This window comes from Macrobrachium rosenbergii, chromosome 3 (genome assembly GCF_040412425.1).
Source record: "Macrobrachium rosenbergii isolate ZJJX-2024 chromosome 3, ASM4041242v1, whole genome shotgun sequence".
NCBI lineage: Eukaryota > Metazoa > Arthropoda > Malacostraca > Decapoda > Palaemonidae > Macrobrachium > Macrobrachium rosenbergii.
In genome coordinates, this window is record NC_089743.1 from 5430001 (window position 1) to 5447371 (window position 17371).

A 17371-nucleotide genomic window follows, 5' to 3' on the forward strand; every position below is an offset into this window, starting at 1 on the left:
TTCATTTCATGTCCTGACCACTGTCATATTTCATCGAGAGGAGTGTAATTCACTAAACCAAACTGATGAATAGGAAAAAATAATTTGCTTAAAAGGCACTAATGTCTGATGTCTGTTCAGTTTTCACTACACTGTACACAAACTGCAATGATTATCAGCTCATGTTAATGTAACCAATGAGGAAAATCATAGTAGACAATCAACTTGTATTTAAATACATAAATGAATCAAGACTAAAGTGAAGGATGTAGAAGAGTACGTTTGTTCATTAGCACTGGCTGTTGTTAGCTCTAAACACCCTCCCATGGTGAAAACTTGACTGAATTTGAGAGTAATCCTCCTCTACCCATTTACTGTACCTGACATTTCATCTCCTAAGGGGGGGAGAGATGTTCGATTAAAAATTTAATTTAAAAAACACAAAGCAACACTTTACAGCTCACAGTGGCATACTTGTTTGAATATGACTTTAAAAAAAAGCTCCAGAGCTAATAAAAGAATACAAAATTTTTATGAAAACCTAATGGATACCATCTGATTCATTACCAAGTGTGTGAGAAAAGGAAGGGGGAAGGATGGAAAGCTGGCAAATTAATTGTGATTATATTTGGAGAACAGATACAAAGTTATACCTAAATTATGAAGCTCAATAAAGACAATTCACAAAATCAGTTGCCAAAATAAAACTCTCCACACTAAGGACCTCAAAGGAATAATAAATATACGAATTTCCTATATGACCCGGCCTTGAAGTTTCTGTTATACTCTTATTTGTGTTTTCATTAGTGAGCCACGGTCAAATGCCTGTTAATTTGACCAAGTGGGGAGAGAGAGGGGGAAAATTCAAAAATAAAATCATTAAATGAGCAAAACCTGAATGAAAATGAAATGAAAATTCTTCAATTAAAAATAAATGTGCAAAGAGAACTTGGGTAATATTTCCTGTACAGTGGCTGTAACAACAGCTATTCAAAATACAATACAAAGGCTATAAAGGCTTCATACATAATAATTATAACAGTATGACTCTAGCACATGCTTCTATATAACATCTATGTCCATAATATTCACAAAGCATACATGCATTATTCATCTTACAACTTTATACATTTACAGTATATATATATATATATGTATATTAGCTGCATCACTATATTGTCCCAGTGACAATGGCATGGTGTCGAGTATATGTGGAAACCTCAAAATGATGTCAAATTTCATACCTATAGGAACTTTTGTCCTCCAGTATTATCTGTAAAGATTTCTACATAAATTCATGTTCAGTTACATAAACATATAGTACAGTAATAGCATAGATAGTGTTTATATAGGTTATTCTGTTATATCTGCGTGTCTGGAGCAGTTGTGTTGGTAGAGAAGCTTCGGCTATCAGTGCAGTTATGAACATTCTAGTTGACAAAACACTGAACACTTGAAATAAATATACTGTTGGACAGTTTGGATTGTTGTCTCCCATTACACAGAAATGCCCTCAAGCAGGAAGTCAAAACAATTGCATCTTTTGTCTCCATCATCTTTCTTTGCAAAGTTAAAAGTACTACACTGCTCTGGTCATACTTAACATTACTTCTCCGTTTCTATTTGGAAAACAATATGATCTTTTGGTGCAAGATGAAATTTTCAAAAAGAAATGTGAATACATTACTGTATTTTGTGCACTAAGATCATTAAAAAACTCCACTTAGTCACTACTTCAAGTTGTATTTAACTCTCATAACAAACTTTCAACTTTATCGAGTACAGTACATATTGTTAAACTATAAGATTTTCATCAATTTGCATCTCAAAACTGAATGCACTTAACAGTTACAAAGTTTTGACCACACCCAATATAAATCAGGATAATTTTAAAAATATAAGGTAGAAAAGTATAACTCTTTACATGGACTTTCATCTTAAACTTGTCGATTCTGTGCGCTCCTTGTTAACTTTGCCATTTGCAATAAGATGTAGTCATTTCCATCTACAAGTTTATTTTCATAAAAGATTCTTGAAAGCAAAGTTTTTATTTTTGTCATATTGGTTTTCTATATATTACTGTAATAGTTACATAGCCAAAACTCACTCAACATTCCCATTCTACTTGAATATCTTGAGAGTGTATTAGTGGAGGTGTTAACTTCTGGCAATTAAACGGTGGTTTCTTCTGGAAAGGAAATATATGATTTACCAAAATACTGCAAACATTACTGTACAATCACTGAAATACGTCACTTGAAAAAATCTAAAGTAAAATTTTTCATTTACCAGCCCATTGTTTTTTATCATTACCAGTTCATGGATTGCTTGACTCCCAGACAATAAACCTTGAGAAAAGCAAAAAGAAGATAATTTATTGTTCATGGTAGGATGCTGCTACAGAAATCAGGGGGTACTCCTTTCAGTTTGAAAAAACCCTTGTGTTAACAGGGGTCAAGAATTTGGCTGTGACCTGATAAAAATTCAATGTTTTACAACTGTAAGCTGTAGAACAACGAATTATGCACACTCACCCATACTGTAAGGTGTCCCAAGAAATTTATGCCTCATAGAAGACTTGATGAAATGGTTATGGAGATTATACAATTCTTGAGCCCTTAAACATCAACCAAAGCTGGTAAAACTTGACCTGCTGAAATAATGGGGTTAAGGAAGAGGAGTAGGTCGAAACAATGGGGTTAAGGAAGAGGAGTCCAAAAACTTGACTAACATCTTGTCAATAAAAAATATTAAAAGTATTATGGCTCCTCCAAGTGCCCAAAGATTAAACACAGTTTCCAAATTTCTTTTAAAATGAAAAGATGTAGAAAGTCCTTTCATCTCATGAACATGAGCTTTGAACTAAGCAGTTTCTTCCTTTGAGACAATACTGTTAGCCCTTAAGATTATCTGGCTGAGTCAGAAGGAAATGGTATTTAGGTGGTCCATGTTTCTTGACACCAGTCAAGTAAAAACTTCAGTGAGAGCACCCTTGGAATGACACATCATGTAATGCTACAATAAGAATTCCAGTGATTAGGAGACCAATTCTGACAAATTTCACATTTTATTTAAGGGAAACAGACCTGACCCTGGGAGATATTACATGAAGGAACTACAAAGCCTACCTGGCAAACCAAGATACCTACATTGAGACTTTAAGAGGTTAAAGTATAAGACAAGAAAAAAACAGTGAAAATGCATACACCCTTACTACTAACTGGTGTCCGGACGGAAGCCACAGACTTCCCTCTCTCACCACTTAGCAAGCCTATGAGCAAATCTGCTTGTCACTGATGAGACATCATGATGTGTGTATCTCTTTTCCAAACAAGTTTCAGCTGAGAGTGGATTCTTGCTGCAAAACAAGATGACACTGGCAACTGAAATACCTTATGAATGTAAAATTCACTTTTTTAAAACTTAGAAAAGTACTTGGCTTCCTTGGTGGATTCTCTATGTAGAATATGAAGTTTCTAACTCCCACAGTGCAAAAGTTATGGCCACAGTTAAAAAAGGCACCATTGAAAATCATTATCAATTAGAATAAAAGTATAATTTATGTCCAATGTCTCAGAAATAGTCGAATCTTGCAGTTCAGGGCCGAAAACATAAAAAAAACCCTACGGGAGATTACTTCAAGTATAATAATGCTAAGAGGATAATGCAATTCGACAGAACCAAATAATTTGATATGATAGTGAAAACATATGGAAAACTTGAATGAGCAAACACCTTACATACAAGAAAAACAAGAGTAAGGAAAAAGGCTCACTTTCTTTAAAACACTTACTAACAACACTTAAACTAACAATAGCAGCAAGCAAGGAAAGTAATTAACAAAAACATGTTAAATGCCAACAACTGGTTGCTTGATATCAAAACAAATACCCAAAACTACAAAAAACATGAAAAGGTACCAAAATATCCAAGTACTGTAATAGCTTGATAAATGAAGAATTGAAGAATACAATACATATGGAAAACTACTTTCATTCCACCAACTGGTCTTACTGAAATTGCAGATGAAAGCTGGTCATGAAAACTCCATACAGCATTAAAAAAAGTGCACTAAAATTACATGATTCGTAAATGGATGAAATAGTGAAAGAGAGATGAAAAAGGATCTCCCATACAATTGAAGTCTCAAGATGATGGCAACGACTAGATAGAAACAGACAAAAGAAGTAAGGCAAGTTAACCACTATGGGACCTGAGGTAATAGTTTCCAGTCTACCAAGAGAAGTACACAGTATATCATGTCTGCTTTCTGAGAGTATAAGTGTCTGGGATCAAGCAGACGCACAAAGTGGTTATGATGAAGGTACTGGGTTTGTAAAGAAACTGCATTATTTATGTTTTCAAAAACTAATAATTTATACCAACTAGTCAAACTCACTGGCCACCAATCACAAATATGTTCCTACAAGTATTGTTTGATGTCATGCTATACAACAACTGACCATTGTTCTACATTAGTGCCAATGACGCACAATAAAGGACCTCTAAAAATGAATTTTATGAACTGTATTTGTAAAGTTTATACTGAAAATAGACATGAGAAAATGTCTTGGAAACATCTAAGAAAGTTGGCATTTTTTGCTGTAAATATTTTTAATTGTACATAGCTTAATCAGTCATGTTGTTTCAATGGAAATCAGGAAAAAATATGAATTCAAATCTTTTAAAAATTAGCAGTGACATTCACACAAAAAGCACAAAAGTGGCTTCTTTTGGCAAGACAATAAATTGTCATAAAAAAATAAAAAATAATACTACATATCTAAAGATTTCAAAAACAGTAAAGTACTATTGCACATGTACAATATAATGACAAAACAATAACATGAGAACAAGTGAGGAAAATGAAAGGAAAATAGTACCTGAATGCAATAAGAACAAACTTTGCCTTCTGAATATAAAACAAGGTCTAAATCTGCCATAGAGCATTACATGTTGTAAATTACAGAAAATATTTGTCATTATCATTAGTGTTAAAATCTGGGCCATAAAAAGTAGGTATGAAGGAGCTCTAATTTCAAGTGGCACTTCAACTTAATGGACCTCAACTTGATGGCCTTTGTTACTTAATGGACAAAGGTCTGGCAAAAATAGAATTATTTTGTACCTACAAGAAATATCTGGTAAGTACCGCAGGGTTATTCGAGGGTGGCAAGAGCGTGCCCAAGCAGATGACCTCCTGTACATACTGTATTAGGCTAAAGGCATCAGACAGTGAATGAACAAACACATGCACTTTATCAAGGTTTTCCTGGCTGCGCCTGTGAGGCTGGGCAGTGAAGAATGCCCATGTGCACCTGTGGTGGACAATGAACAAATACATGCACACATGCCTGTGAGGGTGGACAGTGATCGAATGCATGAACATGACCGACATTTTCTTCGTTGAGCCTGTGAGAGTGGGTTCCTTGTTCCCAGGGTTTGCACATAAACTGTCTGCCGCATAGAGAGCTTGAACTGTTATCCATGCAATCTTTTGTGTTTTTGCTATTGTGAGGAAAGCATGTGTGGTCATTTTATCTCATGCTTTAGCTGTTCTTACTAATGTGAACAGTACAGGCAGTCCCCAGGTTATGTTGGACTTAGCTTACATCATTCCGAGGTTATGACACTCTTCAAATATATTCATCAAAAATTATTTCTGGGTTACAGCACATGTTCCAGGTTTATGTCGCCAGTCCGACCGGAAGACTGAAATATTGTGGCTTCAAAATGGCAGAATGGTTGAAATTTAGAGGTTTTTTGATCAAAAGCTCAATCAAAATGCAGGTTACGCAGTTTTTCAGCTAACATCAGCATCGGAATGGAACCCTCCACGTAACCCAGGGACTGCCTGTATAGACATAATACAAAGTACTTAGAACACACTTAAATTTACATATAAAAAGTTTTTCTCAAAGTGTAAGCCTCACTCTTTGTTCACCTTGTAGACATTTGCCTAGAAGTGCTGAGATGCTTGGTTAAATAAAGCATGATTGCATGCATTTATGTACTATATTTCATAGGCAATCACAACTACTGAATACCATTGCTAATAAAACATAAAAAACTGTTCCTTGTGTCTTTTAATTTACTTTAGTGACTGCACCATGCTTCTTTGTTTCACTGTGCAAGCAACTGTTCTGAAATTCTAAGATTTCGGGATAAGAGAAGAGTACAGTAATTATACTCATATGTGTACTGTATAATAGGAAGTCATTGTTTAAACAAAACATAAGAAAAGTTTCTTGTATGAATTTTCTTTAAGTGATCTCGTCATGCTTCTGTTTCATTGTCCCAGTACTTGCTCTGATATTCTAAGATTTACTGTATGCTTAAAAGAAGTTTAATTGCAATTGTATGTCTATTAAAGAATAAGAAATCATGGTAATCAATGTATAAAAATAGTTCCTTGCTTTTTTTTTGAACATATGAAAGTTGGCTATTCTGACTGAATGTCCCAAGTCACCACAACCCATACTAGAACCTCACTATGTTTCACACCATCATCTTCAAGATAAGATTACAGTGTTTGTCATGAATGGTTTGAAAATTCAATTGACATGTACATATTTAATGCACTGTTTATATTTTGAAGCCTTTAAGGTTAGATTACATGTACAGGATAGGGTGTTTTTAATATGTTTTGGGATTTGATTGACATCTATCTAATACAGTGTTGTGCTGTACGTATTGTATTTATTTTAGCCTTGTATGTGTGTGTTAAACATACACATGTATCATGTTAGCAAAAAATAGGCACTCACTGTGGCACACAATTTCTTGCTCTTTCTCTCTCTCTTTCATACATTATTTTTACTGAACATTTGTTTAATGCAGTTCAGTACTGTACTGTACTGTACTGTACTTGATACAATGCAGTAATGTAGTATTACACATATTTCACCAAGTGTGTCTGTGTGTGTACAGGATACATACGCACGTATGCATTATGTTACGATAATCTATGTATTTACAATGTGTTTGCTCACCTTTCGTGCACTCTCTCTCATTTTTTCTACAAAGAATTTGGGGGTTACATGTTCAAAACAAGGAATGCTTGTGTTTTTAATATTGTATGAGTTTTGTATACTGTATTTTACATATTTTTCAGGTTGAGAAGGTACAGCTATGTACACTTATTTTTAGAAGCAATCATTTTGCAGAGAATATATATCAAAGATTAAATGATATGTAAATGAATATTCTAAATTGAATGATAATTACAAAATACGTTCAAAATAGGCTACTATGTACTTTATACAGAATTGCACTAAATTATACGGTGTAAAAGTTGGCCATAGGGTACCCAATTCTGTAGGCTACATGTCAGTCTTTATTACTTAGGGGATTTCGGTGCACGACAGCAGAGGCAGAACCCCTTACTGTCTGTTGAGTTGAGGTGCACTATACAGCACTATTTTTCTGCCATTTACTTTTGTATGCATTATTACTAATATTGTATCTTTATTGATCACACACTAATGATAATTTATTAGGCAGAAAACAAGCTGATCAACTTAAAAATCAATCATGTCTTGAGAGTGTGTAAATCGGGGGGAGAGAGCAACTGTAAAAAAAATCATAAAAAATCAGAGTAGACAGTAAAAACACTTAAAATGAATGCATTTATGTGGCCCAAGTTTGTACACTACTAACTTAAAATCATACAAAAATTAATTTAATGATAACTTTAATATCAATGAAGGAATGTAACACATGTACAGTTGCCAATTAAACTTTCGCTTAACTGAGGGAATATTAATTGAAAACTTTTAAATATGCATATCTTTGATTAATTATGTAACACTTTGAGGCAATGCTCTGATAAAATTAAAACTTATCTCTGAATTACAGCAGATAATGCTAAATATGGCAATTTTAACCATCTTAGTTCATACAGGAAAAATCTGACACCATATCATGATGATATTTTTATTATTAACAAAGTTAATATTGTAACCATCAAAGTTTTTGACTGATACAGCAGTACTGTAAACTTAAATCGCTGCTGTTTCAAGATAATCACCCAGCTACAAAGCTACTCTCACCAGACAGGGGGAAATCATTGCACATGTGGACACTGAAGAAATATTTAATTTTGGTGCTCCTTTTGAAGAATATTATGATGATGATATCAAGCTAGTTCCTAGGTACTTCTGAACATTGTTGGCATTTGTAAAAGTACATTACAGACTGCACTTACAGACCAGCCTATAGCATGATATATTGGGCTAGCTATGGCATTTAGAAACCTCACCTATTTGCAGGTGGTAGTGGCAGTTGGTGGGGTATGAGAACTACGCCCCACCAAAAAAAAAAGTACTGAGGTCTTTGAACTTCTTCTTCTCATTTAAACTGCACAAAGCTAGCTTTGTAACTGAGTCACATGAACCTGTTTCTGGCATCTTTTCAAATCTTCATGCCAACCTTTGCACCAAGTAACAGTCCATATTTTTCTAAAATTTCAGATTTGGAGTCATAGCATGTACACTCGGCAAGAAAAGTGAAGATACAGTTTTTTTAAATCTTCGGACATACAGTATATTGCTCAATAATGCGACATCTGGCAACTTTGGAAAGGGGAGGAGCTTCAGTCTTAGTGTGTTGGTTTTTTGCTTGACCTCCTATAACTTTCAATCATATTCTACGATTCTGACATCATTGATACTTAAATGCAGTAGTAAGCTTTACAGTATTCGTTCAAGTTGTAATTTGCAGCGACAGTTCTGAGCAAAATAAACATTTTTCGACGTAACCTACCAATTAACCTTATACAAATGAATTTATGACACCACAATGAATGGAATGCTTGCATAATTGGAAACGCGATCTTCCATAGTGAAATCAAGAGTTAAATTTGAGCAACGTGGGGAACAATAAAGGAACGAATGCAATGTTACGATGAGAGAGAGAGAGAGAGAGAGAGAGAGAGAGAGAGAGAGAGAGAGAGAGAGAGAGAGAGAGTTGTTGTTGTGTAAGCCTAGGCCTATGTGTAGAGCTACTCATTTCATTATTTTTTTTTTTAGAGATTGAGCGATACTATATTTGTATAGTATTTTTGCGATGAGAGAGAGAGAGAGAGAGAGAGAGAGAGAGAGAGAGAGAGAGAGAGAGAGAGAGAGAGAGAGAGAGAGAGAAACTGTGGCAACGCAGAGAGAACAGGCAACGTCAAGAAACATCCAGTTACTTGTGTTTTCCCGCTGAAGTGCTCCACACATCATAGAGAATGCTCTTGCAGATTTAAATAGATTTCGTCAACTTACCGTAGCTGTCGCAACATTTACTGCCATTAATTCCAGCTGACTTTTAACACCGTGAAATACAAATATGAATGTGTGAAAATTAAAGAAATTATCACTACCTCGTATGATGATGCAATAATAAGCCTGTCCATAATCGGAAAACGAGTAAATATTGCCGTTCTGATAAAAAAGTACTACACCGAGATATCCACACACTATCTTTTAGATCTCTATGAACGAAGTCATCTGAGAAATTCTGATTACTTCGGACATGCATGGTGTTTTTAAGTATCTGAACGTTTTTGTTTTGCAGATTTAACATATATGATATAATTTGCATTTTATTTTCACATTCTAGAGTAAATTTACCGAGATTATGTGTTTTCTGTAAGAAAAAAATTAAAATTCGATGAATGAAATCTAAAGAAAACTGTATCTTCACTTTTCTTGCCGAGTGTACATTTCTGCCACCACCTATCATAAACTTTCCAGGTATTAAACTAAGGAAGGCGATGGATAAAGAAGAAACTGTTAATATTATCATACTTCTCTTTCCTTTAGTAGTTGCAGTCACGTCACTATCCTTAATTTTACTTTCTCTTACCTTATTTTTTTCTTTGTAAAAAGCACACAGGTCTATGTGCCTTCATGTTTTACTTGTTCTACTTTTATTCTCTATAGTTCAATGCACTTACATAAACTGTGTTTTATTACTGTGATATTTCTTGTGTATTTCTGCTTCAACCTCATTACTTTAGTTTGTACTAACGCTGCTTTGTTTGATAAGAACAATTTAGTCTTTGCTTCACAAGCTTCCTCTGCTTATCATATATTCTATAAAGAATCAAATAATATTATGGTAAGACTGAAGTTGCTACAGTTTGCATTCTTATAGCATTGCCTTAACTAGTATGTAGGAATTCAATTTTGTACAAAGATAAATAAAAAATATTTGTTTCTTGGTGTAAAGCTGGCATAATGATGTCGAACGATACTACTAGAAAACACGCTCTAGTGGATATAACTTACAGATTTCATATGACTCACTGTCATGGATAGCAGTACTCACAGAAATATTTAACTGTAAATTTCAGAATATACCAAATTAAAAAGAAATAGGTATTTTTCCTAACATACAAACCTACGCTTTCATATATGGAGTAATCCGTGCTTACCTATCTTCAGCTGTTATTGAATCATCTCTGGAAAACAAAATCCTAACACTATACCTGGGTCAGGTGGTGTGATCTATCTGGATCAACCTACCATCTTCCATTGAGTGAGTCAGCCCATATGCAGCTAGACTCATCCTCCTAGGAGGAGCGTGAGATCGAAACTACGTGGGGCGGCACAAGGAGGGTAACTTTACCTGTAAGAAAGCATAGGTTCGTATGTTAGGAAAAATACAAATTTCTTTTTAATTTGGTATTTGTTCCGACATGTATACAAACCTACAGTATGCTTTCATATATGAAGCCTCACCTGAAAGCAGGATGACGATTTCTCAGGCAAACATTTGGGAGTGTGCCCACTTGATACCCAAGGGCATGCAAGAGGTGTATGCTGTGGTTACTATACTCACCCCAGGCCCCATGATGTTGCCGGTGATGTCTTCCCCTCCAGACAGAGCTCCCGTAAGCCTCTACAGCATTATATGACCTGCTGTGCTCCCAGTATCGGGCCCAAGTTGAAGATATCCAAGTATTTGTGTGCAATATTCTTGAAGCAGAAAGAGGTGAATGTTGTTTGCCTCTTCCAGACCCCAGCCCGAAGTATTTGACTGATCAAGTGGTTTTTCCTAAATGCCACTGACGGTCCTATCCCTCTGATATCATGAGCCCTGACTCTGATTGGACCCGGATCTTCGCTACAGTCCAGGTGGCATGCCCTCATGGTGGTCCTTGAAATCTTTTGCTTCTCTTGACCCGTACTTTTTTTTTGGACGGGCTGGTCTGTGGCAGGCTGTACATTTAAGGTAGGCTCTCAGGGCTCTGATTGGATATACTGTACCAACATCTTGCCCTTTTCACTCCTTACGAAGTCCTTTAATGAGGGGAAGGAAAAACCATCAAACCTTGGGTAGTGTGTGGAGGGGTTCTGGTAAGAAGGTGAAGCCAATCAATGTCTACCCATGGGTATGGATAATTTCATATGAAAACTGCCTTAGGGTCAAGTCCTGGTCTGACGCCCTTCTGAGTGGTTCATAGGGCAGTTTCCTTGGAGGCCAGGACCTTGGTGATCCTCCACTCTGGGGGTTTCAATACCCGAGGGGAGCGACTCTCCTTGAAGTTTCTGATCAACTTGAGCAACCTGTCCAATACACTCTGTTCTAATGATCATTCCATCCTCACCATCAAATCTGTCCCGCTTAGTTGGTCCGCAACAATGTTCTTCTTCCAGGGGGTGTACCACTCAAGCATTTTCACGGCTAAATGTTCTTCTTCCAGGGGATGTACCACTCGTGCATTTTCACTGCTAAGTTGTTCAGGCCATGGGATATTGTGCCTCCTTACTTGTTTATGTATACGACCACTGAGGTGTTGTGCTTATGACGGCAGTGGTCTTCCTTTGGAGGAGATCTTGGACTGACGATGTGTTATTGACCATGCTCCTTGTCTCACGTCCCTGAAGTGCACGTGCCTTTCAGGTGGGCGCCCCAGCCCCTCCAGGATGCTTCTTAGTATACCAACATCTCCAGGAGAGGGCAGCTTAACTGTAGCCCATGCAGATGGTTTTCTGGGTTCTTCCAACACTGCAGATCTTCTAGTATCTTTCTTGGTCACATTTATATTCCCCATCCCGGCCTGTGAGTGTCATTCCCCCTTCTCCTTCATTCTCCATTGCTGGGAATGGATATGGGTCCTGCCCCTAGGTACCAAATTTTCCAAGGACACCAGGTGGCCCACCAGGGCTTGCCGCTTCTTCATTGGTTGGCAAGGGTTGGACAGGAAGGAGTCATATACTCTCAGAAACTTGGTTACCCTCTCTTGTGAGAGTAAGGCCTCTGCCCTCACTGTGTTGACTGTCATCCCCAAGTACCTGATCCTCTGTGATGGTAATAGGTCTGACTTTGTGGGGTTGATCAGGATTCCCAAGTCCCTGCACAACTGCAAAACCTTGTCCCTGGCCTTTGTGGCTTGCTCCGCTGAAGATGCTAGTATGAGCCAGTCATCCATGTACCTGCATAGTTGGATACCTCTCCTGTGGGCCCACTCCAGCACCAGTTGAAACACTTAGGTGAAAACTTGGGGGGTTATTGTGGGGCCAAATCAGAGGGAACTGAATTGGTACGTGACCTGGGAGACAAATTGCACGAACTTCCTGAAGAAGAGGTGTCTCGGGATGTGGAGATACATGTCTTGCAGGTCTAGTGAGACCATGAAGTCTCCTTCCCTGATCACCGCCAAGATCGACTGCACTGTCTCCATTTTGAATGCCGTCAGTCACATGTAGCCATTCTGGGTTGACAAATCTATGACAAGCCTCCATCCGCATGATCTTTTCTCTGCCAGGAAGAGGTGACTGTAGAAGCCCGGTGTGTTGTCCTCCACTACTTTTACTGCCCTCTTCTGTAGCATGTTAACTATTTCCTGTTGCAGGACTCTCACCTTGCACAAGTCGCTTCGATAACAGGGGGAACTCAAATGGTTCTGATGCCAATGGTGGATTTTGCTCAAAGGGGAGGATGTATCCCTTCCTGAGGGTTTGGACCATCCACTCCTCCAATCCGCACTGCTGCCACACTTGCCACTTGTTCTCCAGACAGCCCCCCACCTTAGGCAGGTGTGGAGTTGGGAGGCTCCAAGTCTCATCTAGAACTTCCTCTCTTCCCCATCCTGTTCCACTTTCCAGGTCAGAAAAGTTGAGTGGCACAGAAGGCCTGGCTACCTTCTTTTTGTGTTTTCCCTCGAGGGGCTGAGTGGCTTGATAGGTGCCAAGGGGCATGGATAAGAGACATGAAGGTAGTCATAACACCTGAAAAAGGGCACTCCATGAAGGAGTGGGAGCCTACTCTGGGCCACAGGGCCAACAGACTGCCCTCTCAGAGCCAACCTGAGGGAGACCAAGGAGAGAGAGTCATTTGCATCCTCTCTCTTCTCCGTCACAGCTTGGCTCAATACCTTCAGAGGGAAGTTCACAAACACGTCCATGAGGGAGCTGATTCTCAGGATGAGTCAACCATCAACCAAGATGAGTTTCTGAGCCACTGACAAAAGTGCATCCCTCCTTTTCAGGATGATGTTAGCCTAAGCATGGTCCATATGCTTGGCTACTTAAGATAGGGTCTTGCCTGAGGGGGGGCCATGTATTCCTTCATGGAGTGCCCTTTTTCAGGTGGTATGACCACCTTCATGTCTCTGATCCATGCCCCTTAGCACCTACCAAGCCAGGAAATGGTCCTCAACACCGTTCCTAATATCACCTCTTGGTTCGTTATCTCCCCAATGGCGAACTTGGCACCAATTTGTTGGAGGCTATCCAGAGAGACATTGCCTAAAAGCTGGCAGACTGATGAATTCACATTCCTAAGAAAGGCACCAGCCTCTTCTGGTGCATAACACTTGGTCTGGCGGGGGAAATGTGGGGCAAGCAGCCTTTGGGACCTGGAGGAAGATAAGGACCCTTCCTCTACTTAAACTACAAGGCTGTCTAACTCCTTCATGATACGTGCTACCAGTGGGGACCAAGGAAAGCAAACCATTTGCTTGGTCTCTGGAAGACTGCCTGACATATGCTCCAGGTATGAGAAGCTGGGGTAATCCTCTGGTGTCATATCATCAGGTTCTGCTAAATCCAACTTCCTGCAAAACTACAGGACAAAGTCTGTAAAACTCCTCTCCTTGTCTGGAACTTCCATGAGGGAGGACTATCCCCCTTCCTCCAGACTCACTGCACCTACCTCCCGGAGTAGCGGGTCCCAGGGGGTCCCGGCCTCTGCCCTGTTCCACTGGGTGGTTGTCTAGTAACAGCCACTGTGGGGAGGCTGAGGTGTATCTGGATCTATGCTGTCCTGTCCTGATGACCAGTGTCTGGAAAGATAGTGAGATGCATGGGACCCTGCACTGCTGCAGCTGCCCTTGGAGTAAAGCTGTTCCTAGGACCTGTCTCCCGAACGAGAGGCACAATGTCTTCTTGACTTTCTGTCAGTGGTGCAGGGAAAAGTGTTGCCCTGCTCTTTCCAGCTCCTGCCTCGAGAAAAGGCACCTCCACGACCTGCTTCTTGAGAGAGATAGGAAACTCCCACTGGGTGGAGTACTGGGATGAACAGCTCCTGTGATGGAGTTGGTGTTCCTGTTCCAATCTGTTGGAGTAGTGGGACCCATTGCTCCTTCTTGAGTGGCTCCTTACTGGTGAAAAGCTTCATCTGCTGGATGCCGGTCCTGGGTGGTGTCTCTCCAGTTGCATTGAAGTTACCGCTGCCAATGATGGTCTGGAGGAGAGGCTTTACTCTGCTGAGGGGGATCTCTTGTCTCGCCTGCCTATGTGAATGGTGGGTCTGCTCTACCACCCTCTGGTACTTGACTGGCTGGGAAGGGCTGTAGGGCAACTCCTGCCAGCCGATTTTTCCCGTCCCCAGGCTCAGCTCCCCCGAATCCGTTGTGCTGCTGTCCTGTACCTCTTCCCTGAGGAACTGCAAAAGAGCTTGCAATATGTGTTCAGGTTTCTTCTTACCTGTGGGCTTAGTGGGGTGGAAAAGATCCTTACCAGGAGCCATGGGGAACAGAGGAGTCTGTGGCGGCACCAATGATGGGGAAGGGGGCAAATGGAGAGGGTTCTCTGGAGATGGAGCAGGTCTTCTTCCTCTGTCTTCTTTTGTATTTTCACCGCTGAGGCAACAGCCATGCTGCATACTCTCCACATGGTGCCTCGTGGGAACATTCCCGACCCCTGCACAAGATACAAACCGAATGGGGGTCTACATCTATTGGTGATATGCATTTACTACACAACGATGCACTTGGGGCTTCCCATTTTCTTCCACCATTTTCTTCCATCATGGCGGAAAGAGATAGAGAGAACACACGAACACTAGGTATGTTGGGAAAAACACAAACACATGCGGGCATGGAATTCACTATTCAGACCCTGGGAATGATCTTTAATGAAAAAACTTCCCACTAAGTTACTGATGGTGTATGGGCCATGATGGAATCTCACCTAAAAAGAAACACTTATTCTGCAAATATTCTCTTCGCTCTGAGAGGAAGATGAACGTGAATCATGTTCTGGTATGCCACTCCTTGTCCCGTACCAAGGGACGAAAACCAACACAATGCACAGAAACAACGATAGATGTGAAGGTGAAAATTAGGTGTCGCAAATACAGCCTGACAATCACTAGGCATGAGAAGTACCTACCCCGAATCACAAAGAACAGAGGACAGTATGAACGAATACTGGAGACGACTTGGTGAATGTGCGAATGCTAGGATGGCTGCAAACACAATGGAAAATGGTAGGTCGATCCAGGTTTTGTTTTCCAGAGAAAATTCAACAACAGCCGAAGATAGGTAAGTGTGGATTATTCCATATAATGAAAGTGTGGTTTTGTTTATGTGTCGGAACAAGAGAGCTTTTACAGATGTTTGGTAATAATAAAAAGGTAATCTAATATTATACACTATATGCGACATAATCAAACAACAAAATAACTCGAATTCACTTAGAAGGATCTATTTTTTGCTTTTCATCAAAGTATTATGAAAAATACTACAGGGTATTGCAATAGCAAAATATAGTTAAGTAACTAATTCCAGCTTGGCAGATTCCAGATTTCATTTCTTGTCTACTTTTATTATACATCACAGTAATTCCAAGCATTTATGCTGTATCACACCACCTCTTTTCCTTTTTGAAAGATAGCCAATGGGAGTTACCTGATTAAGACTTAACAATGTAAAGACTGAAAAACTGAAACTGTAGAAAAAAAAGTATCACTTAAGGAAACTTTGACCACATGGTTTGCCCTTATAAGAAATTACAATAATTAACTACGATAAAACTGCAAAAACAGCAAAAAATAGGACTTTCTTAAAGACATTCATGATAAACCACCTTACCTATTCATAACAAACATAATAAGATAATATACGCAACCTTACCTACTCATGCCTTTGCTAGTAAACTTTCTCTAATCTCATCATACCTGAAACACAAGAACAGACAAACACTACATGAAAACTAACTATAATTTGTTAAACATACAAGAACACCTCCTCCACTCCCGTATAAAGATTGAGCTGACATTCTTTAAGCATGTAAAAAAAATTGATGATCAACAGAACTCAAATATTTTTCATTAAGTTTCGATAAATTTTCCCAATAAGAGAGAGAGAGAGAGAGAGAGAGAGAGAGAGAGAGAGAGAGAGAGAGAGAGAGAGAGAGAGAGAGAGAGAGAGAGAGAGAGATGCAAATATTTTCTGGCAATGTTCTGTGACCTTTAACAAAATATGTTCAGTCTTGACATGTTAACTTATTGAATATCAGCCTCAATTTCATAAATAGTGACTAGTTTCCAGAGGTCATTTACTAATCATAAAAGTACTGGTTATTAGAACATTATGAACAACTTTTATAACACTGAAGATACAATATGAAGCGAGATGCATTGTTCCATATTATAATAGTGAGAGATATTAAAAATGTTTCTTGAGAATTTTTACTGTTTCAGGAATTGTATAATTTATATATGCCGTACTGATTATGAACATTTACATAAATGTTTACACCAAATATGAGAAACTTTGAACCATACATTAAGTACCTCTATTTTCAAACCAATACTTACATAAATGAGGTAATGTTCCCTATGAACAACAAAAATATCAGCTGGATTCTAAAACATTACAGAGAGTTACCCAAGTCAGAGGCTTTGTGCACTGAATTCAAAGTTCCTGACTTAAAAATGATTAAATGAGGCGATGCAATATTTTACAAAACAAAGAAATTCTAGATGGGAGGGAGAAATCTGGTATTATAGACTGACAGAGACCATGAATAACCTTATATTTTATTATTCTAATATTAGCACTAAAACATAGAATTAAAGCAGGACTTAAAAGATAAAAACTATTGCAACTTTATTTTGCAAAGGGAAATAATAGGACACAATGATCAGACAATGCACGTTGCTAATAAAAACAACA

General features: G+C 38.6%; 1 protein-coding gene across 7 annotated transcripts in view; it reads right to left on the reverse strand.

Moving 5' to 3' along the window:
• Positions 1–17371, reverse strand: part of LOC136852142 (protein prune homolog 2-like) — a 207632-nt gene that overhangs the window by 1108 nt on the left and 189153 nt on the right. For 6 of the 7 annotated variants that reach the window (XM_067126601.1, XM_067126632.1, XM_067126592.1 and 3 more), the window contains one exon: positions 16328–16371. In XM_067126601.1, coding sequence (XP_066982702.1) covers positions 16332–16371 — 40 coding nt within the window. In that variant the 3' untranslated portion in view covers positions 16328–16331. Of the gene's footprint in view, positions 2168–16327; positions 16372–17371 lie in introns of those variants that run through there. The other variant, XM_067126608.1, reaches the window with a different exon arrangement.